The sequence below is a fragment of the Mytilus trossulus genome, chromosome 8 (genome assembly GCF_036588685.1).
Source record: "Mytilus trossulus isolate FHL-02 chromosome 8, PNRI_Mtr1.1.1.hap1, whole genome shotgun sequence".
Lineage (NCBI taxonomy): Eukaryota > Metazoa > Mollusca > Bivalvia > Mytilida > Mytilidae > Mytilus > Mytilus trossulus.
Window position 1 is genome coordinate 58,321,769 of NC_086380.1, and position 27,960 is coordinate 58,349,728.

General features: G+C 31.9%; 2 protein-coding genes across 3 annotated transcripts; one reads left to right on the top strand and one right to left on the bottom strand.

Moving 5' to 3' along the window:
- Positions 1-12,161, bottom strand: LOC134681194 (mevalonate kinase-like). Its single transcript, XM_063540693.1, has 9 exons — positions 11,994-12,161; positions 10,222-10,366; positions 7,900-8,041; positions 6,531-6,775; positions 6,212-6,257; positions 2,611-2,701; positions 1,778-1,900; positions 1,308-1,461; positions 1-465 (listed from the first exon to the last, which is right to left on the bottom strand). Exons 1-9 carry the CDS (start codon positions 12,063-12,065, stop codon positions 311-313), a joined length of 1,173 nt encoding a protein of 390 aa, XP_063396763.1. The 5' UTR covers positions 12,066-12,161; the 3' UTR covers positions 1-310.
- LOC134681195 (corrinoid adenosyltransferase MMAB-like) lies at positions 12,151-27,960 on the top strand. Of its 2 annotated transcripts, XM_063540694.1 has the most exons (10): positions 12,151-12,288; positions 14,956-15,518; positions 21,261-21,319; positions 21,711-21,804; positions 23,148-23,205; positions 24,312-24,384; positions 25,181-25,278; positions 26,342-26,406; positions 26,772-26,831; positions 27,769-27,960. In XM_063540694.1, exons 2-10 carry the CDS (start codon positions 15,025-15,027, stop codon positions 27,863-27,865), a joined length of 1,098 nt encoding a protein of 365 aa, XP_063396764.1. In that variant the 5' UTR covers positions 12,151-12,288; positions 14,956-15,024; the 3' UTR covers positions 27,866-27,960. The 2 variants fall into 2 exon arrangements, with proteins under 2 accessions (XP_063396764.1, XP_063396765.1); XM_063540695.1 differs by lacking the exon at positions 14,956-15,518 and having other exon boundaries at positions 12,163-12,288.

The window sequence follows — 27,960 nt, forward strand, 5'->3', positions numbered from 1 at the left end:
AAATATAAAAACATGAGAGTCCCCATAAGATGAACATGATGAATACTGTGTTGTTTTAAACCTCTCTAATCATATATTGGATATTGCAAATCAATTCACTTCTAACAGCTAAAGAAACCTTCTATTTAGATATTAGCTGTTTAGATAGCCAAAATTTCACAGAATGCATGACTTGCTACTTGTGTTGTGAACACTGTATCTTTAAGATCAAATTTCAGTATCTACCAATAAATTTGGGAGAACATATATGATATTTTGATAAATATTATCAGGCTAATCTTTCCAATCATCCTATCTCTCTTTTTTACAATCATGTTGTTTTTAAGAAGTCTGGTATAGAACTGAATGTACCACATGCTGGATCATGACACATTACCCCATTCCCACCAACACTTGTTTCCCAGCATTCAAAGTTCTGCTTTTTAAGCTCTGTTTCTACAGTTTCTAATATCTCTTCTGTTGTTTCTGAAATTAAAAAAAAACTTATTTTTTATATGTCTATTTAAAATGGTTGACTAAAGCCAACTTGTCCTATTCTAATAAGTTATTAATGAAATCAACATGCCTCCATTTGCTAACTTGATTGTTTACAAATCATACCTAATATTCAAATTACTATATAAATTTTTTAGTGGTCTCAGATAAAGTCATGTTTGACACATTATATTGGTTAAAAAAACTATGATCTTTTCACGTTTCAGAACATTTTGACTCAAAAGATTTTATCCTTTACACAGGAACAGAGGTTAAAGACAAAGACAATCAAGGTGCACTCAGTAGGTTGAAAGATGCTTCAGATTTTTTATAAAAAAAAGATCACCCATAGAAAACACAACACAAATCGTGTGGCAAGGCATTATATTTGTTTTCCTAGATTCTGAATCATATAGACGCTTCAATGCAAAAATGCCTTGATTTAAAACACTTGTTTACTACAGCATCGGAAAGGTATCACAAACAACCAACGCTTGTTGAATATAGCATCAGAAAGGTATCACAAACAACCAATGCTTGTTGACTACAGCATCGGAAAGATATCAACAAAAACCAACAAAGCTAAAGAAACATTTGGACAAGAATGGCTAATAAAATTTTCCAATCACGGTGATTTTACCGTGTCGGTCGTGGCAGGGGAAACAAACAATATTTTATTTTTGGCCTAAGGATCTTTGCTAAAAGCTGTATTTGACCTATAATTGTTAACTTTCTATACAAAGTCACTATGGAAAGAGAGCTGTGTTGATGGCTCTCATACACCATCTTCATATTTATGGTTAAGTGAGTGATGATTAAGTGGTGACATCTACCTGGAGTAATCAAACAGAAAGCACAGCCACCACCTCCGGCTCCGGTCAGTTTACAATGTAGTCCATACTGGTGACATGTTTTACAAACACTTTCCAATGATTGGTGACTCACACCTAGAAACCTCAGTAAGTCATGGTTCATGTCAATCAAGTCCTGCAATACATATGGAAATTCAAGACAAGAGTTATCTACTCTTTGTTTTAAGCTTAAGTGTTATTTTTTTAAAATATTGTAGGATGCTGAGACAATCCCAAGTAAAATTCTAAAAATATGCGAAATGAACATAGACAAAAAACTAGATGATTTCTGCTGCATGAAAGCCAAAGAAACAGTAGAATTATTCTCAAATAGCAGCCAGAAGATTTTAAATTGAATTTTTTAAATCAATCTAAGCATATTATATGCATTTGACATTTAATAAGAAATGATTGCAATGTGTCATTTTCCTCAATTTCATACGTTGACAAACCTGCAATTTCTTATAACAGGAAGTGACATCACCATGGTTCCCTGTCATGTCTGAAAAAACAGCTTCACATCTGCTCACTATGGCTTCCATAGAGTTTAACACTGGTGTTATAATATCTTCATACTGGAAGCAGAAATTTAATAAATATAATAAATAAGTGAATGATAAGAGGTGAATTTAGAATGGTCCCATCATGGAACTAACTACATATATGGTTTAAGCAGACATACTTTATCAAATTTGATAATTTTCTGCCAATCAAAATGATAAAATCTTTATGAATTATCTAAGCAATGTTTTTGTAACCAAAAAATTCTAACATTTTTGTAATGTTTTTATAACTGGCAATACAAATTGAGACTGGTTGTTGTGTGATCACCTTTTTAAACACTTGAATTTTTCATATATTGCAAATAATCTCAAAATTATGTCAATTGTTCAACTATCCCAATATTTAGTAATTGTGAAGTCAAAAATTTCAGAATTTACATTATTGTGGATTAAGTTATTTTTATGGGTATCAGTTTTCGTAGATTAAGGAAAAATTGTATTTTAGCTAATACTTGAAATTGTGGTTTAACAAAAGTCTGCATCCAAGCTTATACATAAATATAATTTCACTTTGTTGAACATTTAAATTTGATCCATCTGTACCCATGAAATCAAAAGAAAAGTGATATCCATTGAACATGAATGAATCCACAGTAGAATCTCTCATGAAAGCATTTGGTCTCTTGTTGAGAGTTGCATGAGTTGTCTCATTGGCAATCATACCACATCTTCTTTTTTATATATTAATTTCTTTCAATTTTTTTCATAAACACATCATTTACCATTTCATATTTCCTTCTGACTCCCGCAACTAAATCTTTTGTACAACGAGGAATCTTTGTGTTGATCAATAAGATTCTCAGATTTGGAATTCTACAACAGATTAAATTGAGAATTGTATATGAGCATTCATCATTAGCCCGATTAGGTGAGTTGAAAATAAACAGACAACCTCATTGCTATAAATGAAAAAGTGCAACAGACAAACAAAAGTACACAATTTTTAAGAAAACTTAAGACTGAGCAACATGAACACCACCAACAACTGGGGCTGACTCAAATGAATTTACTGATATCAGGAATTTTTCACAATCACTATCAAACATAATTTGAGAGTTTGTTGATGCTTTTGTTTTGTGTAGAAATGTTTGTAGCCTTCTCATTTATGTAAATCATAGAAGCTCCTTTTATGCATATTTTAATTATAAAGAGTTACATAGTGTTGCATTTTTAAAGGTAATAAATTTTATCACATAATTTTAGAATTCATATATGTGAAAGATGCAATTAGTAATGTAATAATCATGAAAAAAAGGACCAGACTATGACTTTGACAATTAAAACATATCAATGGTCTTCTTTTACACAGAAATTCCATAAGGATAAACCAAATAGTGATAGTCTTTAAACATTCTGAGGGAAAACGTCAACTTTACCTTTAGAAGCCCTTTAAAGCTCAATTGCTTAATAATGGTGTTTTTCATTCATCAATATCTTATTTTATTGTTTTAAACAGTTGTATATGAGTCAATCTTTCAAGATGACAGTGTAGGTTAGACTTCATACAAGCCAATCTAATTGGTCAAGTTTGTGGACTTTTATTATACTTTCTACCCAAAATAATAACCATAGAATATATACTTTATATATATGCAAAAAGTAAAAACACAAAAATACTGAACTCCGAGGAAAATTCAAAAAGGAAAATCAAAAATCAAAAGGCAAAATCAAAAGTCCAAACACATCAAACGAATGGATAACAACTGTCATATTCCTGACTTGGTACAGGCATTTTCTAATGTAGAAAATGGTGGATTGAACCTGGTTTTATAGCTAGCTAAACCTCTCACTTGTATGACAGTCGCATCAAATTCCATTACATTGTCAACGATGCATGAACAAAACAAACATACTCAAAGAGTAAAAATGTCAAAAATAGGGGTACAACAGTCAATATTGTGTATATATCACTACATAAACAACAAATGTAACAAAGAAGCACAGAAAGGCATACATCAAATTTAACATTCTTATTTTGCTTTTTTTATACGGCTGAATTTATCTATGTAAAGTCTACCCATTAATGAAAGAAGGTTTTCATTACTGGTGTAAAATTGCGCGTTTGAAATTTGCACAGGTAGACATAAAAATAATTTTGTCGTATGACGGCATACATAAATGCAGACTCACGTAAAGTAGATATAACAAAAACCAGACTTAACAGTAAAAATAATAAATAATATAATGGTGTGGTTCAAAGTATGACGGGATACATAAGTACAGTTTCACGTCAACTACGGCTGAATTTATCTTTGTAAAGTCTACCCATAAATGATAGAAGGTTTTCATTACTGGTGTAAAATTGTGCGTTTGAAATTCGTACAGGTAGACATAAAAATAATTTTGTCGTATGACGGCATACATAAATGCAGACTCACGTAAAGTAGATATAACAAAAACCAGACTTAACAGTAAAAGTAATAATAATAAATAAAATAATGGTGTGGTTCAAAGTATGACGGGATACATAAGTACAGTTTCACGTCAAATGTATATCATAAGAAACAGACTAAACAGAAAAAGTAGTAGAATAAAATAGTTTTGTCATTCATAGTATGTCAAGATCCTTAAGTAAAAGTAATATCAATAAATGAAATAATTTTGCCGTTCAAAGTATGTGGTTTTACATAACCACAGAGTCACTTCAAATGAATATCTAAAAAAGACATATAAAAGAATGCTGTAATACGTAATTAAGATGATAACAAACGTCAGTACGCAAAATCTATACTTTAAGACCATCTTGTATTATTTGTGAAGTTGATACGGAATATTTATCAACAAGTTCTGGGTATCTTCCGATGAACTTTTTTAGAAAAAGGACGAGACCTTCTTTGACATACCCCTGGTTCATCAACTTTCTGCTCAGACACTGGTGATGTTTTACAAAGTCTGAATAGGAGCTGCAAGCTCTTGAATACCTAATAAGTTGGGAAATGTATATTCCATATGCAGGTGAAGTTGGTATATTACTACTAAGGTGGGGAAATTGATAATTTCAAAATTAAAATCGTCTCGTTTGTCATAGATTCTGGTACTGAGATGACTGTGTATGTCAAATTCGAGGTATAAGTCTAAAAATGAGGCGGAGGAAGCCATGTCTGTGGTCTCTTTAATTTCTAGTTCTGGTGGGTATATTAATGGAATCCAATCAGAAAAGTTCGGATTGTTAATGGAAAGAACATCATCAATATATCTGAAAGTGAAATTAAATATCCTGGCTTCTTTGATCTTCTTGTTTTTGACAAGTGTCTGAAGGAACTCCGAATCATATGAAAATAAGAAGAGGTCCGCAAGGAGAGGCGCACAGTTTGTTCCCAAAGGAATGCCGACAATTTGTTGAAAAAGGCTACCTCCAAATTCAACAAATATGTTGTCAATAAGAAACTCCAGCATACTAATCACTTGTTCCTCTGTGTAGTATGTTTTACCCTTTTGTTCCTTATTAACAAAATATGCCTTATGGTATCCCAAAGTGATAAATTTATAGCGTACGCTACCATTTTTATGATGAAAAGCATTGTGGATTATTTCTTTTAGACGGTTTTTCAATTTCACATGGGGAATGGTTGTATAAAAGGTAGAAAAATCAAAAGTTTTAATAGAACTAATTTCAGAAAAAGACCGAGATTTAAAATTATCCAGAAGTTCTTTAGAGTTTTTCAGAATCCACATATGGTTAATACCACTACGTGAGTAAACAGTTTCACAGTATATCTGAAGACCCTCTTTAACTGCGGACAGAATCTTAGTCAATCTAATGGACAATTCTTTAGTAGAACAAGCAGATGAGCCGGCAATGTACCGTTTTTTGTACGGAATTTTGTGAAGTTTAGGTATCCAATACAAACAAGGTAAGTCCTCCGATTTGTTGTTCAATGCAATGTTCATAGATGCCATGAAGGACTTATGATTCGCCAAAATCTCATCCTTGTCAAATGATATGTTTTTGTATGTGGGATTACCTGAGTGTTCATTTATTCCTAATTCTTTTATATGACACTCGTAGTAATACGATTTACATACAAAGACAATATTATTTGAAGCTTTGTCCGCAGGAACAACAACATACTTATCTTGAAGAGATGATAGACATTTCACAGCCTCTTTGTCACTGAAAATGGGCTTAGGTCAATCATTCACACAGTTTTTCAACTTATGAATGGGACGTTTTATCAGAGACCTGATTGTTTTGACCAATTCTGACAAAGTGTCCAGTTGAACTTCTTCTCGCTTAGCCCATGCTCTGGCGTAGTTCTCAATGGAATCCATAATTATTTTGAAGTTATGGTTCCAATTGATGTGTTGGGGTTACAAACTTACTTGTCTAGTTTGTGGACTGTTCCTGACTTCAGCTTAATTGCTCTACCTGTAATTGTAAAAAACAAATTCCTTTTTATGCGTTTTGGAAATTCAATTTATCTAGTACAGATTGTTTGTATTCGTTGCTGAGCTTTTGTCATCTTAGATTCCAAAATCCTTGGATTATAATTTAGTCTCTTTCATGACTATATTTTTTCTCTACCTTCTTAGTACATGTAGTATGCACTGTAAACTAGATTTCATTTTTTTCTTGAATGATGATATGATGTAAATTGATTTTGTACCTGAATCTTTATCAGCACATCTGTGCAGAGCTTACCATATGTTGCTATAGAATTATCAATTCCAGAAGGTGTTCCATGATTCAATGTTTCACCCATGAATGCCCATTTATTTATAAGTTCAAGGTCATCAGATTTCCAAATATTATCACTACCAGGTGCTGATACATTCCCAGTAAATATTAAAAATGCAGAGGACAAACAGACAGAAAATCCAGCAGATGAACCAAGGCCAGCTCCGATTGGCAGTTCTGATTTGACCTTTAGTTCAATTCCCTGCTTCCTGTAATTAAACAATTGAATCTTATTCTTACCTTCAATGTAATAATCAAAGTGCTTGAAAGCACAGAACGGTAAGGATTGTGTTAATTCATCAGTTAAAAGTAAAAATAAATATTGCATTGAATTTGGCATTGATACTATAATTCTGGATAATGGGAGATAACTCCAATTTTCAAAGGAAATGATTTTTTTTTTTGGAACAGATATTAGATTCCCGCACCTTGCAAAAGTTATGTAATTTTCTTGACAGATGTAATTTCTGGAAATGTTTTTAGTAAGGATGTATAGAATGTTATGATCAATGCACTATATTTTGTGTATTGAAAAGGTTGTGATAATCATTAGAAGATTTAGATATCAAGTTAGTAACATAGGGTTTTGATTGCATTTCATGTAATCTTTTTCCCAAAAATTGCATTTTAATGTCATATCATTATCTAGTATACAAAAATCTTATACCTTGTTTAAAGTTAAATCATGTTTGACTTTATTGAATTGCTTGTCTTTTTTTTTTTAAAGTTAACAATTATAATTTTTTTCAATTTTGACAGTTTTCATAAAGTTTGAATATCAACTATAAAATGTCAAATTAAAGCAAAGGGATATATACATGTATGTCTTATCAATCTATGATACATATCCTACATAATTATGTAAATTGTGTGTATCTTGAAAATAAGTCGGATTAAATGTGAAATTAGTTTTTATTTTATGGAAGAAAACAGCACTTAATGAATTATCTCCCTTAGTTGGATTATGATATATTTGTATTTCTTTAAAGTGGGTCTAATCGGGGTCTAAGCGTGATGTGGGATTTCAAATTGTTTTGTAAGCTTGACACGTGAAAGTTAAATTATTGTGCCATGAAAACGGGAAATGAAGTCTAGCAGGATATGGGAATTGCTTATAATGTTCATAGTGTAATCGGAAATCTAACAAAACAGTAAGCGGGATCTTAGATCCGAACCCCCAATGAGACCCCCTTTAAATCATTACTACTATTGTAAACTTTCCAATTATTTCTGAAATAATGGTAATCAACATATTCAATAGGAAAACAAATATATGTTATTCAAAAATCATAGTTTGATAATACAAAAACACCCAAAATTGTGTATACTGTACCTGTTCTTACACAAAGCCAGATATATATAAAGGAATACTATGGAGGCTGTATTGTTGATTTCTGTTGCTCCAATTCCTGCTATTTTTTTCAACTGTTTAATCACATCTTCTGTTGGTGGTTTTGGGTTCAAAATTTCACAACCTACAAGATCCATGAAAAACTATGTTGTTACTCAATGATAAATGATTATATACATATACATTAAACTCATTTCTATTTTCTTTAAACAACAACAACAATTTTTATTTGTCAATCAAAACGCCCCGAGGAGCAGTACAATTACAGTTTAAATTAAAGTGTACAAATAATTGTGGTGATTTTTTTCATTGAAATTACAATACATGACAATAAAACTAAAAATATAAGAGAAGGGAGACAACAAATATGTACAGTATATATTTTCAAAGATAATGAGTGAGTGAACACACAATCAGTACCGTTTTATAATTAGAAGAAGAGCTGTGGACTACTCATGTGTTAATACTTAATTTTACTCTTCTAGTCTTTATTAAACTATCTATTAATTTAATCATTATGTTATTTAAGAATTGAATGCTTCTTTTTGTAAATTTATTGGGTGGTAAAAGCGTTGACCGAAGTTCATTTTGTATGAAGCGCGGAAGCAAAAAGAAGCCTTCAATACTTATTATTACATTTTTTAGCTAGGATCATGAAAACACGAATTTTATTCAGTTTTATTTAATTCACCTGTGCACTTTATTGTGGGACCTCGTGTCATCATGCATGATAAATGTTATTGTCTGATGCAATTGTTTACGGAATAACATGTGATGTGCAGTTAGCCAATCAGAATAAAGTATTATAATGAAACTTACATCTAATGTAATTATTAACAAATGGATCTTCATTTGACATCAACCATACAAATTAGATTGTGTAAAATAAAATTAACCAGATAGTTTTTAACCAGGTGTTTCTTATCAAATCTAATTAATTAGATACCACTCCCAAAGTGTTCAAATGTTCAACAAATGTTTCCATAGGTTTTGTATGCAGAGATTGGCAAAACCACGAAATCAAATATGCATATATATATATATCTTTATTCTCATAAACCCAAGTACAATGGTACAGAGACAATATGCATGAGTACTGTGGATTAATTAATATCTGTTGGACACCAATTTTCGTGGATTTCGTTGGAACGGGGAAACCGCGAATTTAAATGTTCAACGGATTACAATTTTTCTCAAGGAATGTATGTGGACTTTGACATGTTTGACAAAACCACGAAATTAGATATCCACGAATATGCAAGTTTTACTCAAACCACGAAAATTGGTACCCACGAAATTAAATGAATCCACAGTATGCAAGTTTTTAGCAATCCACAAATTTATACCCACAAAAATAAATGAATCCACAGTCTGGTCTTTTTCTCTCCTTTACAAAATCTTTAAATCTTTAAAATTGATTTAAATTAAGGATGTACTTACATGTAGGTGATCTTAGGTGAAATTAAATAAAGCAAGAAATTAAAATTTATACATTGTACTATAAGCACATGAAGCATGATAAGCTGGAAGAGTATCAGTTAAGGATCAAAATAAGCTAAAAATATTGGTCATGGAGCTCCTTTTCAAGATATTTGATTTATGAAATATGGCAGGAAAATTAAGGCTGACACTGACTTTTACCTTATATTTACATTGGAATCATTTGGGTCTCAAATCACAAGTAAGAAAATCAAGAATCTGCTAAAATTTTGTCAAATGACCTTTAATGATGAATGTGACCAACCATATGTGACCTACCAAATTAGACTATATACCAGATTTGTAATAACATGAGCAACTTGATGGGTGCCACATGTGGAGCAGGATCTGCTTACCCTTCCGAAACACTTGAGTTCGTCTGGTGGGGTTTGTGTTGCTTGGTCTTTAGTTTTCTATGATATGTCTTGTGTACTTTTGTTTGTCTGTTTGTCTTTTTATTTTTAGCTATGGTGTTGTCAGTTTATTTTCTATATATGAGTTTGACGTTGCCTCTGGTATCTTTTGTCCATCTTTTATGAACTGTTAAGTCTTATATTAAAAGATAAATAGGTTTTATGGGGCAAAATGTTTTACTTGTATCATCATTGATCATATGGAAAAACACCAAGGAGTCCAAACATCTGACACAAATTCCAAAAACCTCGCCTAAGAATGCTAAGTACATCCTTAATTAAATGAAAACCTCTAAAAAAAATCACTTGTTACAGTAAAAATTGTGCCATGCTATCTGATGTGTTGATCATGTACATTACACCTTTATTTTAAAACCAAGAGTAGTCAGATATGAGAAAAAAAAACACATACTTTTTGGTAATTGAATTGAATTTAATTCTTCCAAAGACCATGACTGTGTCAGATCAATATCCGGGAAAACAAGTGATACACGCTCATCTTTTGTGTGTGACAATTTTAGATATGTTCTGTTGTTCAAGCTACAGGCTATGGCAGACTAAAATAAAACAATAAATTATGATTATTATTTGGTTGAAAATCATACAATTACATGTCATAGTCAATGGGTCTTTTTTTATATAGATTAGACCGTTGGTTTTCCCATTTGAATGGTTTTACACTTGTAATTTTGGGGCCCTTTATAGCTTGTTGTTGGGTGTGAGCCAAGGCTCTGTGTTGAAGGCCCTACATTGACCTATAATGGTTTACTTTTTTATAAATTGTTATTTGGATGGAGAGTTGTCTCATTGGCACTCGCACCACATCTTCCTATATATATCTATCTACTGACAGAACTTCATACTCAAAAATATATGACAATGTCCTCATACAATATTAAATATAATACATGTATCAATGCAGCAACATTACAATCCACATCAATTCCAAATATAAGTCTAATGCAACATCTTTTTTAATTTTTAATTTGATTGAATAATGTTACAAATTTTCATTCGTGAACGAGATATTGCTCTTTTCCCCTCCCTAGGACAGTTTTATGTCTCCTCATACATTGTGACGTCGCAGATAACTTTTCCATAGACATTGTGCCATCGCTGATAATGCCTGCTTTCATCTCAAAACCATGATACAAGAATAACATCATATACATAGCGACTGTGTATGGTTATATAGGCATAGGATGATAGGGAAGGACACTAAGCCTTGATAAGGGTACTGGAGAATCTAGAACAAATCCTGCTGCCCCCCTTACATTATTGTATGATAACATATCAAAATGCACCAAGATACATCTATACATTATGCATGTCTTTGATACAAAAGTCAATGTACCTCTAGGCTCTTCTTCTATCTATATACATTGAACGTCAAAATTTCTTCCTATGTGATGTTTACATTTTCTTGCGGCCAAACACGCGAAACATTCAACATAATGAACATGATGCATGTGTTTTTTAATTTGATAGATGCTTTGTGCTTTTTTTTAAATGTTTTTGGTACACAGTGATGACTGCTGTACCCATATTTTGACTATTTTATCGATAATTTCTGTTTTGTTCACGAAACATTATAAATACAACCGAATTTGGTTCTACTGTCATAAAAGTGAGAGGTTTAGCATGTTTAGCGCTATCATTTATAAAACATGTTCAATTCACCATTTTCTACATTTGAATATGTCTGTTCAAATCAGGAATATGACAGTAGATGTCCATTCATCTGATGTGTTTGATTTTGCCATTTGATTCAGGACTTTCCTTTTGAATTTTACTCGGACATGTCAGTTCAGTATATTTGAGATTTTACTTTTTTCTATAGACTAAATCTTCTGACTACTGTGCAAGGTTAATCTGTACCGCGTAATCAGACTATGAACAGTTAAAATCAGATTCCTGTGAGACAAGTTTGTCCTTGAATCAAATAAATAATTAATAAAAATCAACAGTCGTTGAACAGATGAATTGATTTCAAATATTTTTTTTTGCTGTAAAGCAATTATTTATAGTATGATGTCCCATTGAATTGTCAATAACTAGAATGTGAAACTGGAGCTGACAATATGCATGGAAATAAACAGTTTATCACCCGTCTTGTTATTTCTTTGTTTATTTCGGAACAGGTGCAGAATTATCAATGTACGGTGATAGAATATACTTTAGTACCCGGCCATAAACAACTGAATGTTCTCCATGTAAAATGATCTTTCCCGGTGCAGATACTATAATTTCTTTCATCTTTGTACCATGCTTATCATTTTACAATTTCTTTCTGTTTCACGTGGTTTTGTTTACTTTTAATTTTAGTTTGCGGCACTCTCAAGGCAAGGGGAGGGAAGCAACAATTGTGTTGGCAGAACGCATTTCCTGTAAAACGGAGTCAAAACAGAATGTCAAAATTTGTGTCCTCAATGTTAAGATTTACATCTGCTGTTACGAAATCTGTTGTTACTCGTTCATTGTAAGTATGTGTAGAAACATGTACTCAGATATGGAAATGGTTTGTTTAAGGTTCATGTGGATATTTTGGCGAAAAATGGCTGTGTTTATGAGATGTTTCGGCCTTATGTCGTTTCGGACTTGTGCATGTCATTTCGGACTTATGCATGTCGTTTCGGCCATACATGATTCCATGAAAACTCGCATCTCTCTTTCAACAAGTCGCCCTTCTGTTCAAAAACTATCACAAATCGCCCTCTTTTTCACCAACTGTAGCCCTACTGTCTAAAAAATTAACCCAACTAAAAAGTAAAGTAATCATTATTTAAAGTCGGGTTGCATATATATACATAATAACAATGAACATGAGCTCTTAAGAGCTCTTTAACCGACTGATATTAATAAACAAAACATACATGTAATAACATCAGACACACATACAACACAAACATGCAAACAGACAGCACATATTAATACATAGATAGCACATGCAGAATAAAAGCTAAGCAAGATAGATTAAAACAAATGTCTAAAATCAGCACATATACAGTAGCACATAGTATTTATATAACAGTAGCACATGCAAACTTAAACACTTTAAGCACAAACAAAAGACTGCATGCAGCTATAGCAAAGGTAATGCATAAGCAAAAGAAATAAATGGCTAAATAAAAACTACTGTTTTTCCAACTGGCCCCACATTTTAACAGGCTTTAAGTTTATAACCATTAAATCCCATTGAAATTAAATTTAATAGGTCTAACATATCACCCCACTTACTAGTCCAAGATTACTCTGACTCCAACGGCTGTTTGCCAGACAAGCTTGGGCCGCTGGACGGGCCCCAGATTGTCTGGCAAAACAGCATTCGTATGTCAGAGTTATCTTGAACTACCCACTTACATGCTATACTAAGTTAGTAATAGACTGTCTTTGCACTTATGAAAAAGGATGCATTCCTGTCGAATATAGTTCTGCCAACTCTAATTGCACTTATGACATGTATGAGTTAAATGAATACTTATGAAAACCATATGCATAGAAATGCATCTTGATTTTTTTCTCTCAGTAAAATGGCTAAAAATGACCATTTTCCTTCAATTTCCTGATTTGAAGAAACAATCATTGCTTGAATCTGGAAGCAATTTTAATGCAAAAACAAGTTGAACGCAAGATTTTTTTTATCAAGGACCTTGAATATCAATATTGTTGAAAGCTGAACAGACATATATACATTTTGTGTATTTCTACATTACTAGTATAGAAAGTCCCTGCTACAACGAATGGGAGTGTTTAACTACTAAGGCATTCACCATAATGTTCTTTTACGATCAGTAGATGTTACAAAAATGATCCAACATGTCCAACAGCTGATTCAGCCGGTAACGAATTTCAAGTATATATCAGAAAAGATTCACAATACATAGGGAACTTCCTCTGCTAAATTGAGCCCCTAAATAAATGTGAACATGGTGAACAGTTAAGTTTTATTCAAAATTGTCAAAAGCAAAGTTTCATATGTGTTTTCATACAATATACTTAATAACAGACAGACGGCCACCCCCAAAAAACCAAACAAATACTGAAAGGAGTAACGTATCAGTCGATCAAAAATTCGGAAAATGAAATATATCACGTATCATAATAACACTGTTAAAACTGTAAACTGTTGTTTGTAATATAAGTTTAAGTTCTTTATGTACTAATTGTCAATATTTCATTTAATTACTTAAAAAAAAAATTTTGGTGTAGAAAACTCAGGGGAGGCAACTGCCTCCCCTGCCTCACAGGTAGTTACGGCCCTGGAAGAGGTCATTAAGTTTTACCCTTGTCTATAAATCTCTTGCACCATACCCCCTCTCTACCTCCATCTATCTGTACGTCCTAAAGTTGGTAGTTTGCCTAAATGAATTGTTTTGAAACTCATATACACAATGCTTATTTTCTTAAAATACAGATCATGCCTCAACCAAATGTCAAATGCTATAAAAACTTGTACACAACATTTTTATTTTGCACAATGCATGCTTACCCCAAAATACAGATATTTAAATTTTGAGTTACATGTATCACTAAATTTTCTAGAGTTATGCCCCATTACAAACGGAAAAATTGCTGAATTTTTAGTTTCTGTTCTTGTAATTAAAATGTATCAAACAAATTTATGAAACTTATTTATGTTATAAACAATACTTATTACCACAAAACTCAGATCAAGTACAAATTTTCTGTTTTACAGAATATCCATTCCCTTAACAGATGATCATGGGTCATAAATGATTGTTTAATTCATTAAAATTCAAATAGATAGGTCAGTCACAATTTGTCATTTGATTTAGAAGAAATTTCATATAATCTATTTCAGCAACCCATTTTGCAATTTTACCATGTGTACTTTCCATTTGCTTTCATGACATGCATGATGTAAACTTATATAACATAAAGATGAAAAATATATGATATACTTTGTAAAAATCATCTTTTCATTTGTAATCATCGTTTCACTAATGTAACCTGTTATAAATTAAAAAAAAAAATATAAGCAAGCCCATGACTTTAAATTTCACAGACTTATATCGGTATATAATTTCACAGATTTTTTATTGTGAAATTTTATCCTGATCAATAAATGAATAATAAAATAAGGTAAGTGAAAAACAGTTACATTTTTGAAGTGCATTGTTTTCAGATTATGAGATACATGTATGAGAACAATTAAGAAAAGTAAAAGTAGACAAATCGTTACATCACTGCAGTAATGGAGGAATCGGAATACGAGGATATATTCAACTATACAAGTTTCCAAGAATATCGTGTTGGCTTAACGGAGAATCAAAAAAGAAAGATAAGAAACAGAGTGAGAGATTTTTTGGTGAAAAATGGACAACTTTATTATATAAGAGACACACCTGACGAAAGACTAGTGATAACAAAAGACAAAAAGGACAGCATAATTGAATTATGTCATGTTGGAACTGGTAGTAGCCATTTAGGTAGAAACAAGACAATTAGCAAGATATCTGACAGCTATTATTGGTTAGGTATCGTCAAAGATGTTACTGATTTTGTGAAAACATGTCTGCAATGTCAAAACGAAAATAAAAAGACCACAAAGACTTGTCATGCTTGTCACTGTCAGGAAATAATGCCTGAACATGTGACTATTAAAAGAGAATGGAATGACGATGGGATAGATTTGATTAGTCCATATCTTCCGAGTGATGAAATATCATTGTCTTCTGGTGGTTTTAAGTAAGTAATATGAGTACTACATACTGTAAATTAAGAAAGAATTGTGTGCATCAGTTATTGTGATTTTTGCAGAATGGACAAAAATGCAAGATTAATTACACTGACGGATCTGGAAATTTCATAAGTGGGGCCCTACAATAACTGCCTAAGAGGGGGGCCTGTTCTACTCATGCTTCAGTCATTCCGTATATAAGTGTAACGAAAATCGGTCATAGTATATTTATTTTAATGTGAAACTCCAGTTTTCTTTCCCTGTTAATTGTGTTTCTATATGTATACAAGTTTCTCCATAGTTGGAGCACCATCTATTACTTAAAACACCCCTAATTTTGGTATAGTCTTGATTTTCACCCCTTCACGTATAATGGACCGTTCCATATCGTAGTATATAAGCCAGCTCAAGACAGAGAAACTTGGTCAGTTTTATGTGGACCGTTGAAGTGATAACATCAGGATTAAATATTCCAACTGGTAAGTAGAGTGAAATAAGTGATTCCAAAGGATATATAAATAGTGTTTGGATTTATATGTGGATGTTGCAATAGTGATTGTGATACAATGTATAAAGTGAATCTGATATATATAAGTGATTTGTATTAATGAGAATACAAGGTGTATACTTGCTGGTGTTGCAAGTTGTGCTATGTGGAAGTGTGAATACTTCATAAATTTGTATTAGTGAGAATACAACGTGTTTACTTGCTGGTGTTGCAAGTTGTAATATTGTGGAAGTGTATTAGTGAAAGTGCACTGTGTTAAACCTTACCAGTTGGATAATATTCATTGTGTGTGAACTCAAGGAGATAGTTAGTGCGTGAGTTCAGCTGTGTTTATATATACATTCCTTGTGCATTGAAGGATTTGTGCATGTGTAAAAGTGTCATTGTGTTATTGTGGTTAGTTGTAGACTAGCAAGATGATACTACATATTGGTGGACATTGTAAATAGAAGTTGTATATATGTGATTTTGTGTTCATACGTTTTATGTGATACGTACTTGATGCATGTTGCAAAGTAATCTGTTGGTGACATGGTGTAATTAAGGGCCGTATGCATGTTGCATAATAATCTGTTAGTGACATTGTGAATAAATCGGTCTGATACATGTTGCATAGTGATTGCATAGTGACATTGTGTATATGTATTCTGTTATGATACAGTGTGTTTATTGATTGTGAATGAGTTACTTCACCTTGCATTTTGATTTATGTGCATTGTGCTGTGTATATAGTTTTTGTTGTGAATCAATTTAAGGATGGGTAAATTGTTTTGAATAGGACAACTGGCTGTGGTGAAAAATTGAGTTGAACACTTGAAATCCTGATTTATTCAGATACGGATCCATTGATCGTCCGGTTACACGTTACAAATTTGGTGGCAGCGGTGGGATTTCATGTGTTGATTTCGTTACTGTAAATACTTATATCAATGTATGATTGAACCAGTTGTAATATTTCAAAGTTATTTGTGTGTTGTGTTTGTAGTCAAAGTATAGTGCATTTTTTTTAAAGTAAAAAGTAACATTAAGTCAGACTGACAGTTGAAATTGAAATGGCAGAAAATATGTTTGATTTGGAAATTGGAGTTTTATCAAGTGAAATTGAAAAAGTGGAATATTGTTTTAGACACTGTTTTATGCAAAATTCATCCTCTTATTCTTTACAAAGGAAAATGATTCAGGAATTAAAGATGGTGTTGAATTAATAAGAGATACTGTAGTGTTTGGAAGATAGTTATCGTGAGCCTGAAAAGAGGAAGCATTTTGGGGTAAAGGATCAATGTATATGTGTATATAGATAGTTTTCTAGTTTTGTAGTGTATATAGTGTACATAGTTAATTTGAGTCCGTCGGATGGGGACGTTAAATCCGAGGCCCCATGTACAGGAACATGTCACGTCCTGTGCATGTAAAAGACCTCTCCTGCAGATTTCGTTAAGAGTAGGCTCCTTGGGGCCGCTGCAGAGGCAAAATTTGTTAGGAACTTGTCAGATTTGTTCTTTGGCAGTGACACTCAAAATTACAGACGTTAATGAGGAAAAGGTTTATGTTGGAAACAGATATTTTGAAGTGGGAAGTTTTAAAAAGTTTTATTCGGACAAAAGGAAAAATCCGGTGAATAGTGTTTCTGATAAGAAGAAAGTTTAATGTGTTTTGATATGGCTGACAGGAATTAGGACATAGGTAGACTTTGTTTCTACGGGTTGTGCCTTGTGATGTCATCAGTTAAGACCTGATGGACAAAATGGTAGGCTGACGTTGTGGTCAGCAGATATGTCCAATGGAAATAGTGACTGCACTATGGTAGGAGTTTGGGTATGAAAAATGGCCACTTTGATAGATGATTTATCAGCATGTCAGATATATTCAAGGAGTCATGCGAGGACGCATGATTTTTGAGGCGTGGGTAGTGTAACGAAAATCGGTCATAGTATATTTATTTTAATGTGAAACTCCAGTTTTCTTTCCCTGTTAATTGTGTTTCTATATGTATACAAGTTTCTCCATAGTTGGAGCACCATCTATTACTTAAAACACCCCTAATTTTGGTATAGTCTTGATTTTCACCCCTTCACGTATAATGGACCGTTCCATATCGTAGTATATAAGCCAGCTCAAGACAGAGAAACTTGGTCAGTTTTATGTGGACCGTTGAAGTGATAACATCAGGATTAAATATTCCAACTGGTAAGTAGAGTGAAATAAGTGATTCCAAAGGATATATAAATAGTGTTTGGATTTATATGTGGATGTTGCAATAGTGATTGTGATACAATGTATAAAGTGAATCTGATATATATAAGTGATTTGTATTAATGAGAATACAAGGTGTATACTTGCTGGTGTTGCAAGTTGTGCTATGTGGAAGTGTGAATACTTCATAAATTTGTATTAGTGAGAATACAACGTGTTTACTTGCTGGTGTTGCAAGTTGTAATATTGTGGAAGTGTATTAGTGAAAGTGCACTGTGTTAAACCTTACCAGTTGGATAATATTCATTGTGTGTGAACTCAAGGAGATAGTTAGTGCGTGAGTTCAGCTGTGTTTATATATACATTCCTTGTGCATTGAAGGATTTGTGCATGTGTAAAAGTGTCATTGTGTTATTGTGGTTAGTTGTAGACTAGCAAGATGATACTACATATTGGTGGACATTGTAAATAGAAGTTGTATATATGTGATTTTGTGTTCATACGTTTTATGTGATACGTACTTGATGCATGTTGCAAAGTAATCTGTTGGTGACATGGTGTAATTAAGGGCCGTATGCATGTTGCATAATAATCTGTTAGTGACATTGTGAATAAATCGGTCTGATACATGTTGCATAGTGATTGCATAGTGACATTGTGTATATGTATTCTGTTATGATACAGTGTGTTTATTGATTGTGAATGAGTTACTTCACCTTGCATTTTGATTTATGTGCATTGTGCTGTGTATATAGTTTTTGTTGTGAATCAATTTAAGGATGGGTAAATTGTTTTGAATAGGACAACTGGCTGTGGTGAAAAATTGAGTTGAACACTTGAAATCCTGATTTATTCAGATACGGATCCATTGATCGTCCGGTTACACGTTACATAAGCAACCAAATTTTTCCCGAAAAAAAGTGGGGCCTTTAGTGAGGCTCCCGTTTAAATTTGCTTCTAATTTACTGTAAATTCAGAAAATGATTGCGTGCATTTAATTATTATTGCGATTTTGTCATTTTTGATTTAAATGCGATTTTAATTATTTATGATTTTTTGGAAAATCCTGTTTAATGCATATAAAATATTCCAAAATGCAGTATTATTGTGTTTACAACTCGCAATAATAAAAACCTCGCGATAATTTCTGAATTTACAGTATTATAATAATGAATTTGTGGAAAAACTGCATACAGATATGATTATTATACTGTGAGATATCGTCATGATCAGAATGCAAGTTCTTGTTGTTGTGATTCTCACCCAGTTGCATTATTAACAATAATAAAAACCCACAATAATTTCTGAATTTCAGTCAGAGCTCAGACATAAACAAGTCTATTTTTGTTTTTGACTTAAATAAGTCGAAACATGTATTTATGTTAAAATGTAGTTTCAATTTTAGACTTATCTAAGTCAGAAAATGACAGACTTGTTTAGGTCTATTTATGTTGGTGAAAAAACTTAATGTTACTTTGTGGCCACACTATACCACCTATGACATCAAAAACCTGTATGAGAAATCACAAGGACTTGAGCTATCTATATTTAATTATCTTATTGAACATCCTTACTGAACACAGATGTTTTACCTCATTAAGTGTGATTCCAGGTGGTTGCATTGTAAGGCTAATTAACATGATCCCCGATTTTTTAGACTCTCATTCATATTTTTCTTTAGAAGACAAAGCATTGACTTTCAATGTTGTCATTATTTGATTTAGATGCATGACCTCCTTATAAATATGCGTGGGTCTTGAAGTTAACCAATTTTGATCACTCATCGACTTGTAGGAGTCGATATTTGCAACTTTTTGATTCTGGTCAATTATTTCTTGTTAAACAATATTGGACTTATTCAAGTCGTATTTTGTCCTCCATTAAAGGGAGACAAATCCTAAAACTTACAAATTTAGACCTCTATGAGTCAAAAGCAGATTCAGACTTATTTATGTCTGAGCTCTGACTGAATTTACAGAACACAACAGCTGTACTATGATGCAACAAAAATATCACTGAAAAATCCTAAAGTCTTAAATATTGGCAAAAAGGATTTGTCCGATCATGTAAACAAAAAATTCAGGGTTCCCATTAAGATGCATATAAGTGCCCTGGACTCATGAAAATTGAGCTGGACACATTACACATTTTTGAAACCTGTGAGTCACTGATTGTATTGTTTTAGTTTTATTTTGTCATATTTCATTATATTAACACACAAAAAGTTACATGCATCCAGCTGGACTCATCAAAATCTATTGGGACTCACCATTTTTAAAAGTGATGAGTCCCAGGGCTCACCATGAAAAACTCCTAGTGAGAACTCTGTGTATATGTACAAATGATGTATATGGTGCATATCTGCATTTACACTACATGCATTTTATATAAAATATTTAACAACTGGATAGTATTTACCTATTGATGTGAAATATTTTATATTTATTTAATTGATGAAAGTCCTTATTTGATTTAATATATAAAGAGAAAAGTAACAATTTCACTATGAAAGTTATTCTAGAATACAGTATCCTATTCTAGAATACAGTACAGTATCCTTAAAATGAAAATCTATAGTTACCGCCCTCTGAGATCATATGGCTTAAAACACTAGTGTCACTGAGTGGGTAATATTGAGTGTTTGTTGATTTTATCATCTGCCATGTCTGCAGGGCCAAATAAATGTAGAAAAAATACTGTTTAATAAGTTTTTTAATAATAAATGATAAGCTGGAAAGCATTTTAAATTTGTTATCCTACATGTACATGTTTAGGTCATGCAGACTCATGTCATAAATGCAATGCCTTAAAAATATTGCTAATGCACAGGTTTGTCTGTACTCGGAGTACAAATGTGAGGTGTAAAACACAGCCATTTTAGCCATAGGATAATGTCCACATGAACCATATTATTACATACATTGTATATACATATGCATAGATAAACATACAATGATACACCAGATATAGAGTGCAGTGGTGTGATACAGCAAGATTTCAAATCTCATAAATGTGATATAATATGTAGTATATATTTTCTTTTTTTCAGTTCCTCAGATGCACCAAAGATAAAAATACCAAAGATTTATACAAAAACTGGAGATAAAGGTATGTACACATGTAAACACTGTGTACACTGTGTACACTGTGTACGCTATAATATTAAAGTCTTGATATTCTTTATTTGTTAAAAATATCTGTATTATTTATATAAAACGATGCATGATAATCATGAATTTTATGAACTCTAATGGTCATAGCTGTTACTATTTCAAAGACCTTTACAAATGATCTTATTTCAATGAATTCAGTGTACATCATACATTTGTACCACATCTTCTTGTATCTATTGTTACAACTTGTTTGATATAGGGAATCACTTTCTAACTGGAGAGGACCCTCTCTTATTAGCAGTCAGTGGACCCCGATTTATGAAAAATTTCTAGATCCGCCAGTGGTACTGGTCTCTTACATTTAAATAATTTTGTTCTATTTTCAGGAACCTCTGCTTTATACACTGGTGAGAGGAGATCTAAAGATGATATGATATTCAGTGCCTTGGGTACTACAGATGAATTGTCATCAGCTATAGGGTATGAACATAGCAGGAATAAATATAGCATAAAATGTTTTAACAAAAATCCAAAAAATTCAAGGTAAATTCAGAACCGAAAAAAATCTTATACTGTGTATTTAAAAATATTCATTGATTTTGTGGGTACAGGGGAACAACAAATTTAATCTTTAAAAACTAACAAATTATCTAAAGGAATGTATGCAGACTTGGCCAAAATTACAAAATTAGATATTCAAGAAAATGCAAATTTTCTTTAATCCATGAAAATTGCTACTCATATAATTGATAAATGCACACTAGTGATATGTATAATTCCACCTTATGTAATAATGCTGTATTTTGATTGGATGAGAGACATGGTATTTTTTACCAATTTCTATGTATTGAGATTTTCTTTTCTCTGCCGGGGTATTTGTCATTAGGGAATTCCATGTGCCGGGGAATTTGCTAGCAAATACCATGGCAGATGGGGAATACCCTAGCAAATACCATGGCAGATGGGGAACACCATGTCTAAAAATAACTCAATTAATTATTTCTATTCTAAGATGACAAATTCATGGTCATTTTAAATATACAGTTCCAGATGAAATATTAAGAATAAAAAGCATCATTATTGAATGACGTAAAAATTCCGCGAACCTGTACTTTTAATGACGTCATAAATAAAATTCAATGGAAATGAACTATCAACTGGTCACATAAAACTGGAATCCACTTGTATTACGCTTCACTCAAACTGATGAACTAAATGTAGTAGTCAGCCGAGAATCAGCAAATTATCACAAAAAGGTCAGCTAGTGACTTTACATAAAAAAAAATTATAAGAAATGATTATAGACCATTATACGGTCAATGCAATTTGACTGCGCAAATAGCACAGCGGCAGTGTTTACAAAAATGAAACATTCAAATAGAACTTACATATGATACCTGATTATAAAAAACTTACTGGGGTGGAACATTCGGTGGAATTAAACAATTATATCATGCTTACAAGGGGTATTTGCCAAAAATACCGGTTTCGAGGTAATTAAATTTCCCTCGCCTATCGGCTCTGGAAATTTGAACCTCTCAACCGGTATTTTTGGCAAATACCCCTTGTAAGCATGATATACTTGTATAAAACAAAATGATGACTGATGATTGATATGGAAAAATTCATATAAATCCCGTTTTGGATTATTTCCCCTGTTTAAAAAAATTAAAAAACTTGTTGGTTAAAACTTAAACCTGGTTTTATAGCCAGCTAAACATCTCACTCATATGACAGTTGTTTATAGATTCGCTTAAGTGACAAAATTGCATGAGCATGTTAGAGTATGTGTCCAATATGACAGTGTGACATTATTTTTGTAGGATTGCAGCTGAATATTGTACAGAATCCAGTATACCAGTCACAGACAGGTTACATGAGGTATTATCAGAAATTATCATCACATTAATGTATTTAGTACAAATGTATACCATGTATACTATAAAAGAGGGGTGAAAAAAACAGAGGGACTTTCAAAGATTGCAAATAAACTGACAACGCCATAGCTAGAAAAGAAAAAGACAAGCAGACAAATAATAGTACACAAGAAACAACATAACTTAATTATAAAAAACTAAAGACAAAGCAACACAAATCCCACAAAAAAATGGCTGTAATAAGAAGTTGATGGCTCATATTATTTATGATTTTAGTTTAAAAATATTTAACAACTAATTTATTGTATTTAATTTAAAATACGGAGATGTGGTATGATTGCCAATAAAACAACTATCAACCAGAGACTAAATGAGGTAAAAGTTGGCAAATATAGATAATCGTATAGCTTTTAACAATGAGAAAAAAAAACTCCTGCATAGCAAGCTAATAAAGACCCTGACATGCCAAATAAAAACCAATTCAAAGAAGAAAAACAACAGCCTGGTTTATGTTAAATTTATGATTAATTTTATCTAACTTTTTACAGATCTTTTGGACCTAGTATTAGGCCTAGGGTTTTGTAAAGATCTAAATTTTGGCAGAAGTAATATGTCTCAAGGTAGTTGGGGTTGTGTAAAGCTTCACATTAATTATTTGAACTTTGAACTAACTTTGTTTTTGTTATACTTCCCTGTATTCATATGAATTTTACCTTATTTTACAGGTACAATGCGCCTCACAAGATTTAGGGTCCTGTATAGCTACTCCTTATTTTACAGGTACAATGTGCCTTACAAGATTTAGGGTCCTGTATAGCTACTCTTTATTTTACAGGTACAACGTGCCTTAAAAGATTTAGGGTCCTGTATAGCTACTCCTTATTTTACAGGTACAATGTGCCTTACAAGATTTAGGGTCCTGTATAGCTACTCTTTATTTTACAGGTACAATGTGCCTTACAAGATTTAGGGTCCTGTATAGCTACTCTTTATTTTACAGGTACAATGTGCCTTACAAGATTTAGGGTCCTGTAAAGCTACTCTTTATTTTACAGGTACAATGTGCCTTACAAGATTAAGGGTCCTGTATAGCTACTCTTTATTTTACAGGTACAATGTGCCTTACAAGATTTAGGGTCCTGTATAGCTACTCCTTATTCATCTGCAAGAGAAGCTCATCTTAGTAAGTTAAGCAAATTAGATATATACCTTGTACAACTCATATCTTTTTGAATTGACAGTTTCATGTTATACCGACTATTTCGTAAAACTATGTAAACAATTATATCAACATTTATGCTCTAAATGACTTTCCTTACTTTTGATTATAAATTCACATATCTAAATTCAGAAATTATTGGGATTTTTTCATTCTAGACTAAAATGTAATTATAATTTTTGCGATATTGGGAAAAATCCTGTTAAATTTATATAAAAAAAAAGTAGAGTAAACTTAAACAACCTAATTTATAACCAAACAATTTTCAAAAATCAAATAAAGAAGAAAATTATTTAGTCAGATAAAAATGTCTTTATGCTTTATCACATATTGTTATCATGGGCACTTAAGTATGATAAAAAAAAGTGTCTAGGTAAGGTCAAATGCAGATCATAACATACTGTGGATTCATTATTATTCATGGGATATCAATTTTTCGTGGATTTCCTTGGTGAAGGAAAACCATGAATTCAAATCTTCAACTAAACACAAATGTTCTGTAGGCTTGTATGCAGACTTTGGAAAAACCAGGAAATTAAATATCAATGGAAATAAAATGTTTACTAAATCCACGAAAATAAATGAATCCACAGTTGCATATTAAAGGTTGGTTTAGTGTGACCACATGCTACCAGTGTCAGTAACTTCTTGACTGGCATTTATGAAATAAATATTCACAACAGTTAAAATGATTTATATAACTTACAAGAATAATTGTGCAGTTGTGTTAGCAATAATTTATATTGGTTATTTTTTCTAGGAAAGACCACCTTCAGTGATAAATATGTAGCAGATTTAGAAAATTGGATAGATGAATACACTGCAGAGTTACCTCCTCTTACTAATTTTATCTTGCCAGTAAGTTTTTACTTCTGTTAAACTTTATACTATTACAATGCTTATCTTAACTGAAGAATTTAAAAATATGGGAACACAGAAATAAGACAACAATTGAAAAACCTAATTGTGAATTCATTTATTTTTGTGGATATTAATTTTTGGTATTGTCAGAAAGACTTGCATTTTGGTTTAATAATTGACACCATGTATCGTCAGTACATTGGATATTGCTGTATAGGTTTTTCTAAGTGGGAAAAGCTATAGATCGTACATTCATTTAACTATGCACCGTGCAGAAGAATTTATTTGGTCAGCTATTCATCGTACATAACGCTTCTTTTCGGAATAAAATATCGATAAATAACATATGTATGAAAGATTTCAATGCCAATTATTGAAACAGCTATACATATTACGCACACACAGTAGCCTTCTAACAGAAAAAAATTTGTAATGAATAAAGAATCATATGGGATGAGACCAGCATCAACTTCTTTGACAAATATTTGCACATGTTTTAGTTAGCCTTCTTGTTTTAGGAAAATATTCAGACTTCTCTAATCATCAACCTAGGACATAATCATTTCTTAAAACAACAATTATGTTTAGATTGTAGTTAACATTGATACTGTGTAAACAAACAAAGATTTTCATACCATGTCAAAAGAAAAATTGATCACGACCGCTTGGTTATTAGTACCTATATTCGCTGTACCACACACGCGGTGATTGATTTCATGGTTTTACCAATGTCTGCTCACAAGCCTACAGGACATTAGTGATAGTTTAAACATTCAAATTCAGGGTTCTCTTGGAATACAATTAAAGAATAGAGAATAATTGGAAAACAAATTAAGAATAGAGAAATATGGTCTTAAACAAGAATAATGCACAGTCATCCACCACTAAAATCTCTTAGCATATATTTTTGTAGCTTGAAACATTATAGAAAATTATATGTCAAAAAGTAAGATCTTGATCTTTCAGTACTAGGAAAAAGGATAACTGAGTTATCTTTCTTGGAACTAAAATTAAAAAAAAAAATGTTTTTTGGTACTATCTGATATTATTATGATTGTAGTCAGGAGGAAAGTCAGCCACACATATACACCTAGCAAGATCTATCTGTAGGCGAGCTGAAAGAAGGTAAATTTCTCACTTAATGATTTAGAAATTAACAACTATAGGTCACAATGAGCAAAGCCAGTAAGCTTGTTTAGTCTTGAAAAGTCTTTGTTTTCATTGTTTCAACTCCATCTTTTAGAAATACAAAATAAATTATAAACTTTGGAAGGGGGATTCATTTTGAAGTTAAATATTGAAACCAAAAGTCAAAAGAGTTATGACCAAAATATCTGGTAATTTTTCAGGGTATAACTGTCAGTGTTTTCTATGTTTCAAATACTGTAAATTTATTTAAATTATTGCGTTCATTTATTATTATGAATTTTGAAATGTCAAACATGGGTATATTGATAAATGTTCATGCTTAGTGGGTCTTTTTCTTGCAGCTTGACACCATTAATAAGAGCTGAAGAAATTGGTCATGAACCCTTAAAGTATTTAAACAGGTATGAATTGATTTCCTAATCTGGTATATAAGATTGAGGCTTAAAATGTGTTGAACAACAATAAAGAGATAATATGAACAGCTTGTCAAAGCAAAATAGCAACATGAAACAAAAAGTATTAAAAAGACATTCAGTTTAAATCGATGAAAAATGGACAGAATAAAAATGGCACCACACTTTTCAGAAACAAGAGAAGTAATTTTCTCTTACAAGACCTATATACCGATATGCATATTTTCCCTCTAAGGGTCCATTATTCTTCTGCAAGATGATTCCTGTAACATAAATCAGCTGTTATCATTTTTTTTATTAGGATTCCAACCAGCCAAATAGTTATCAAAAGTACCAGGATTATAAATTAGTACGCCAGATGCGGGTTTCTTCATCAGTGACACTCATATCAAAATATTTATAAAGCCAAACAAGTACAAAGTTTTAGAGCATTTAGAATTTCCAAAGGCTGATCCAGAAATTTTCACAAGAGGGGACCAACTGACTGGCTGGACGGGGCATGGGTCCTGCTTCAATTATTCCTTATATTATCAAACGAATCTTTTCCAGAAAAAGGGGAGGGGGTGGCTGTCCACCTCTAAATCAGCCTCTAAGTCTATATCTGCAGTGTCTTTTTTAATAAAAGTCTTGATTTAATGATTTCATATCATTTCTCAATTTATGAATCTTTGAATGTTTTACATTATAATGGAAGACTGATTTTCTAAAGTAAGAATGCCTTTATCAAATCTTGATTTTGCTTTAATTTTGAAAGGCATGCATGAATACTGAATTTATTTATTGAAAATATTTTTTTGCTGGAGTTTATTTTATTAACACATATAGAGAAGAATTCAATTGACTTCCCAAATTATCATGATTATCTGTGTGATATATTATGTCTCAATAAAAGTATTTCTGTTATAAATGACTGTTCACCTTTCAGGTTAAGTGACTTTTTATTTACAACAGCCAGATATGCTGCTATGAAGGAAGGAAGAGAAGAAATTATTTACAGAAGAATACATGCTGATGAAAAATAGACATATTTCTAATTAATGTCATCTTACGATCTACATGATAATGTAAAATATATTATGTAATTGTTTGTAAATAAAGTATATTTATTGTTTTGTAA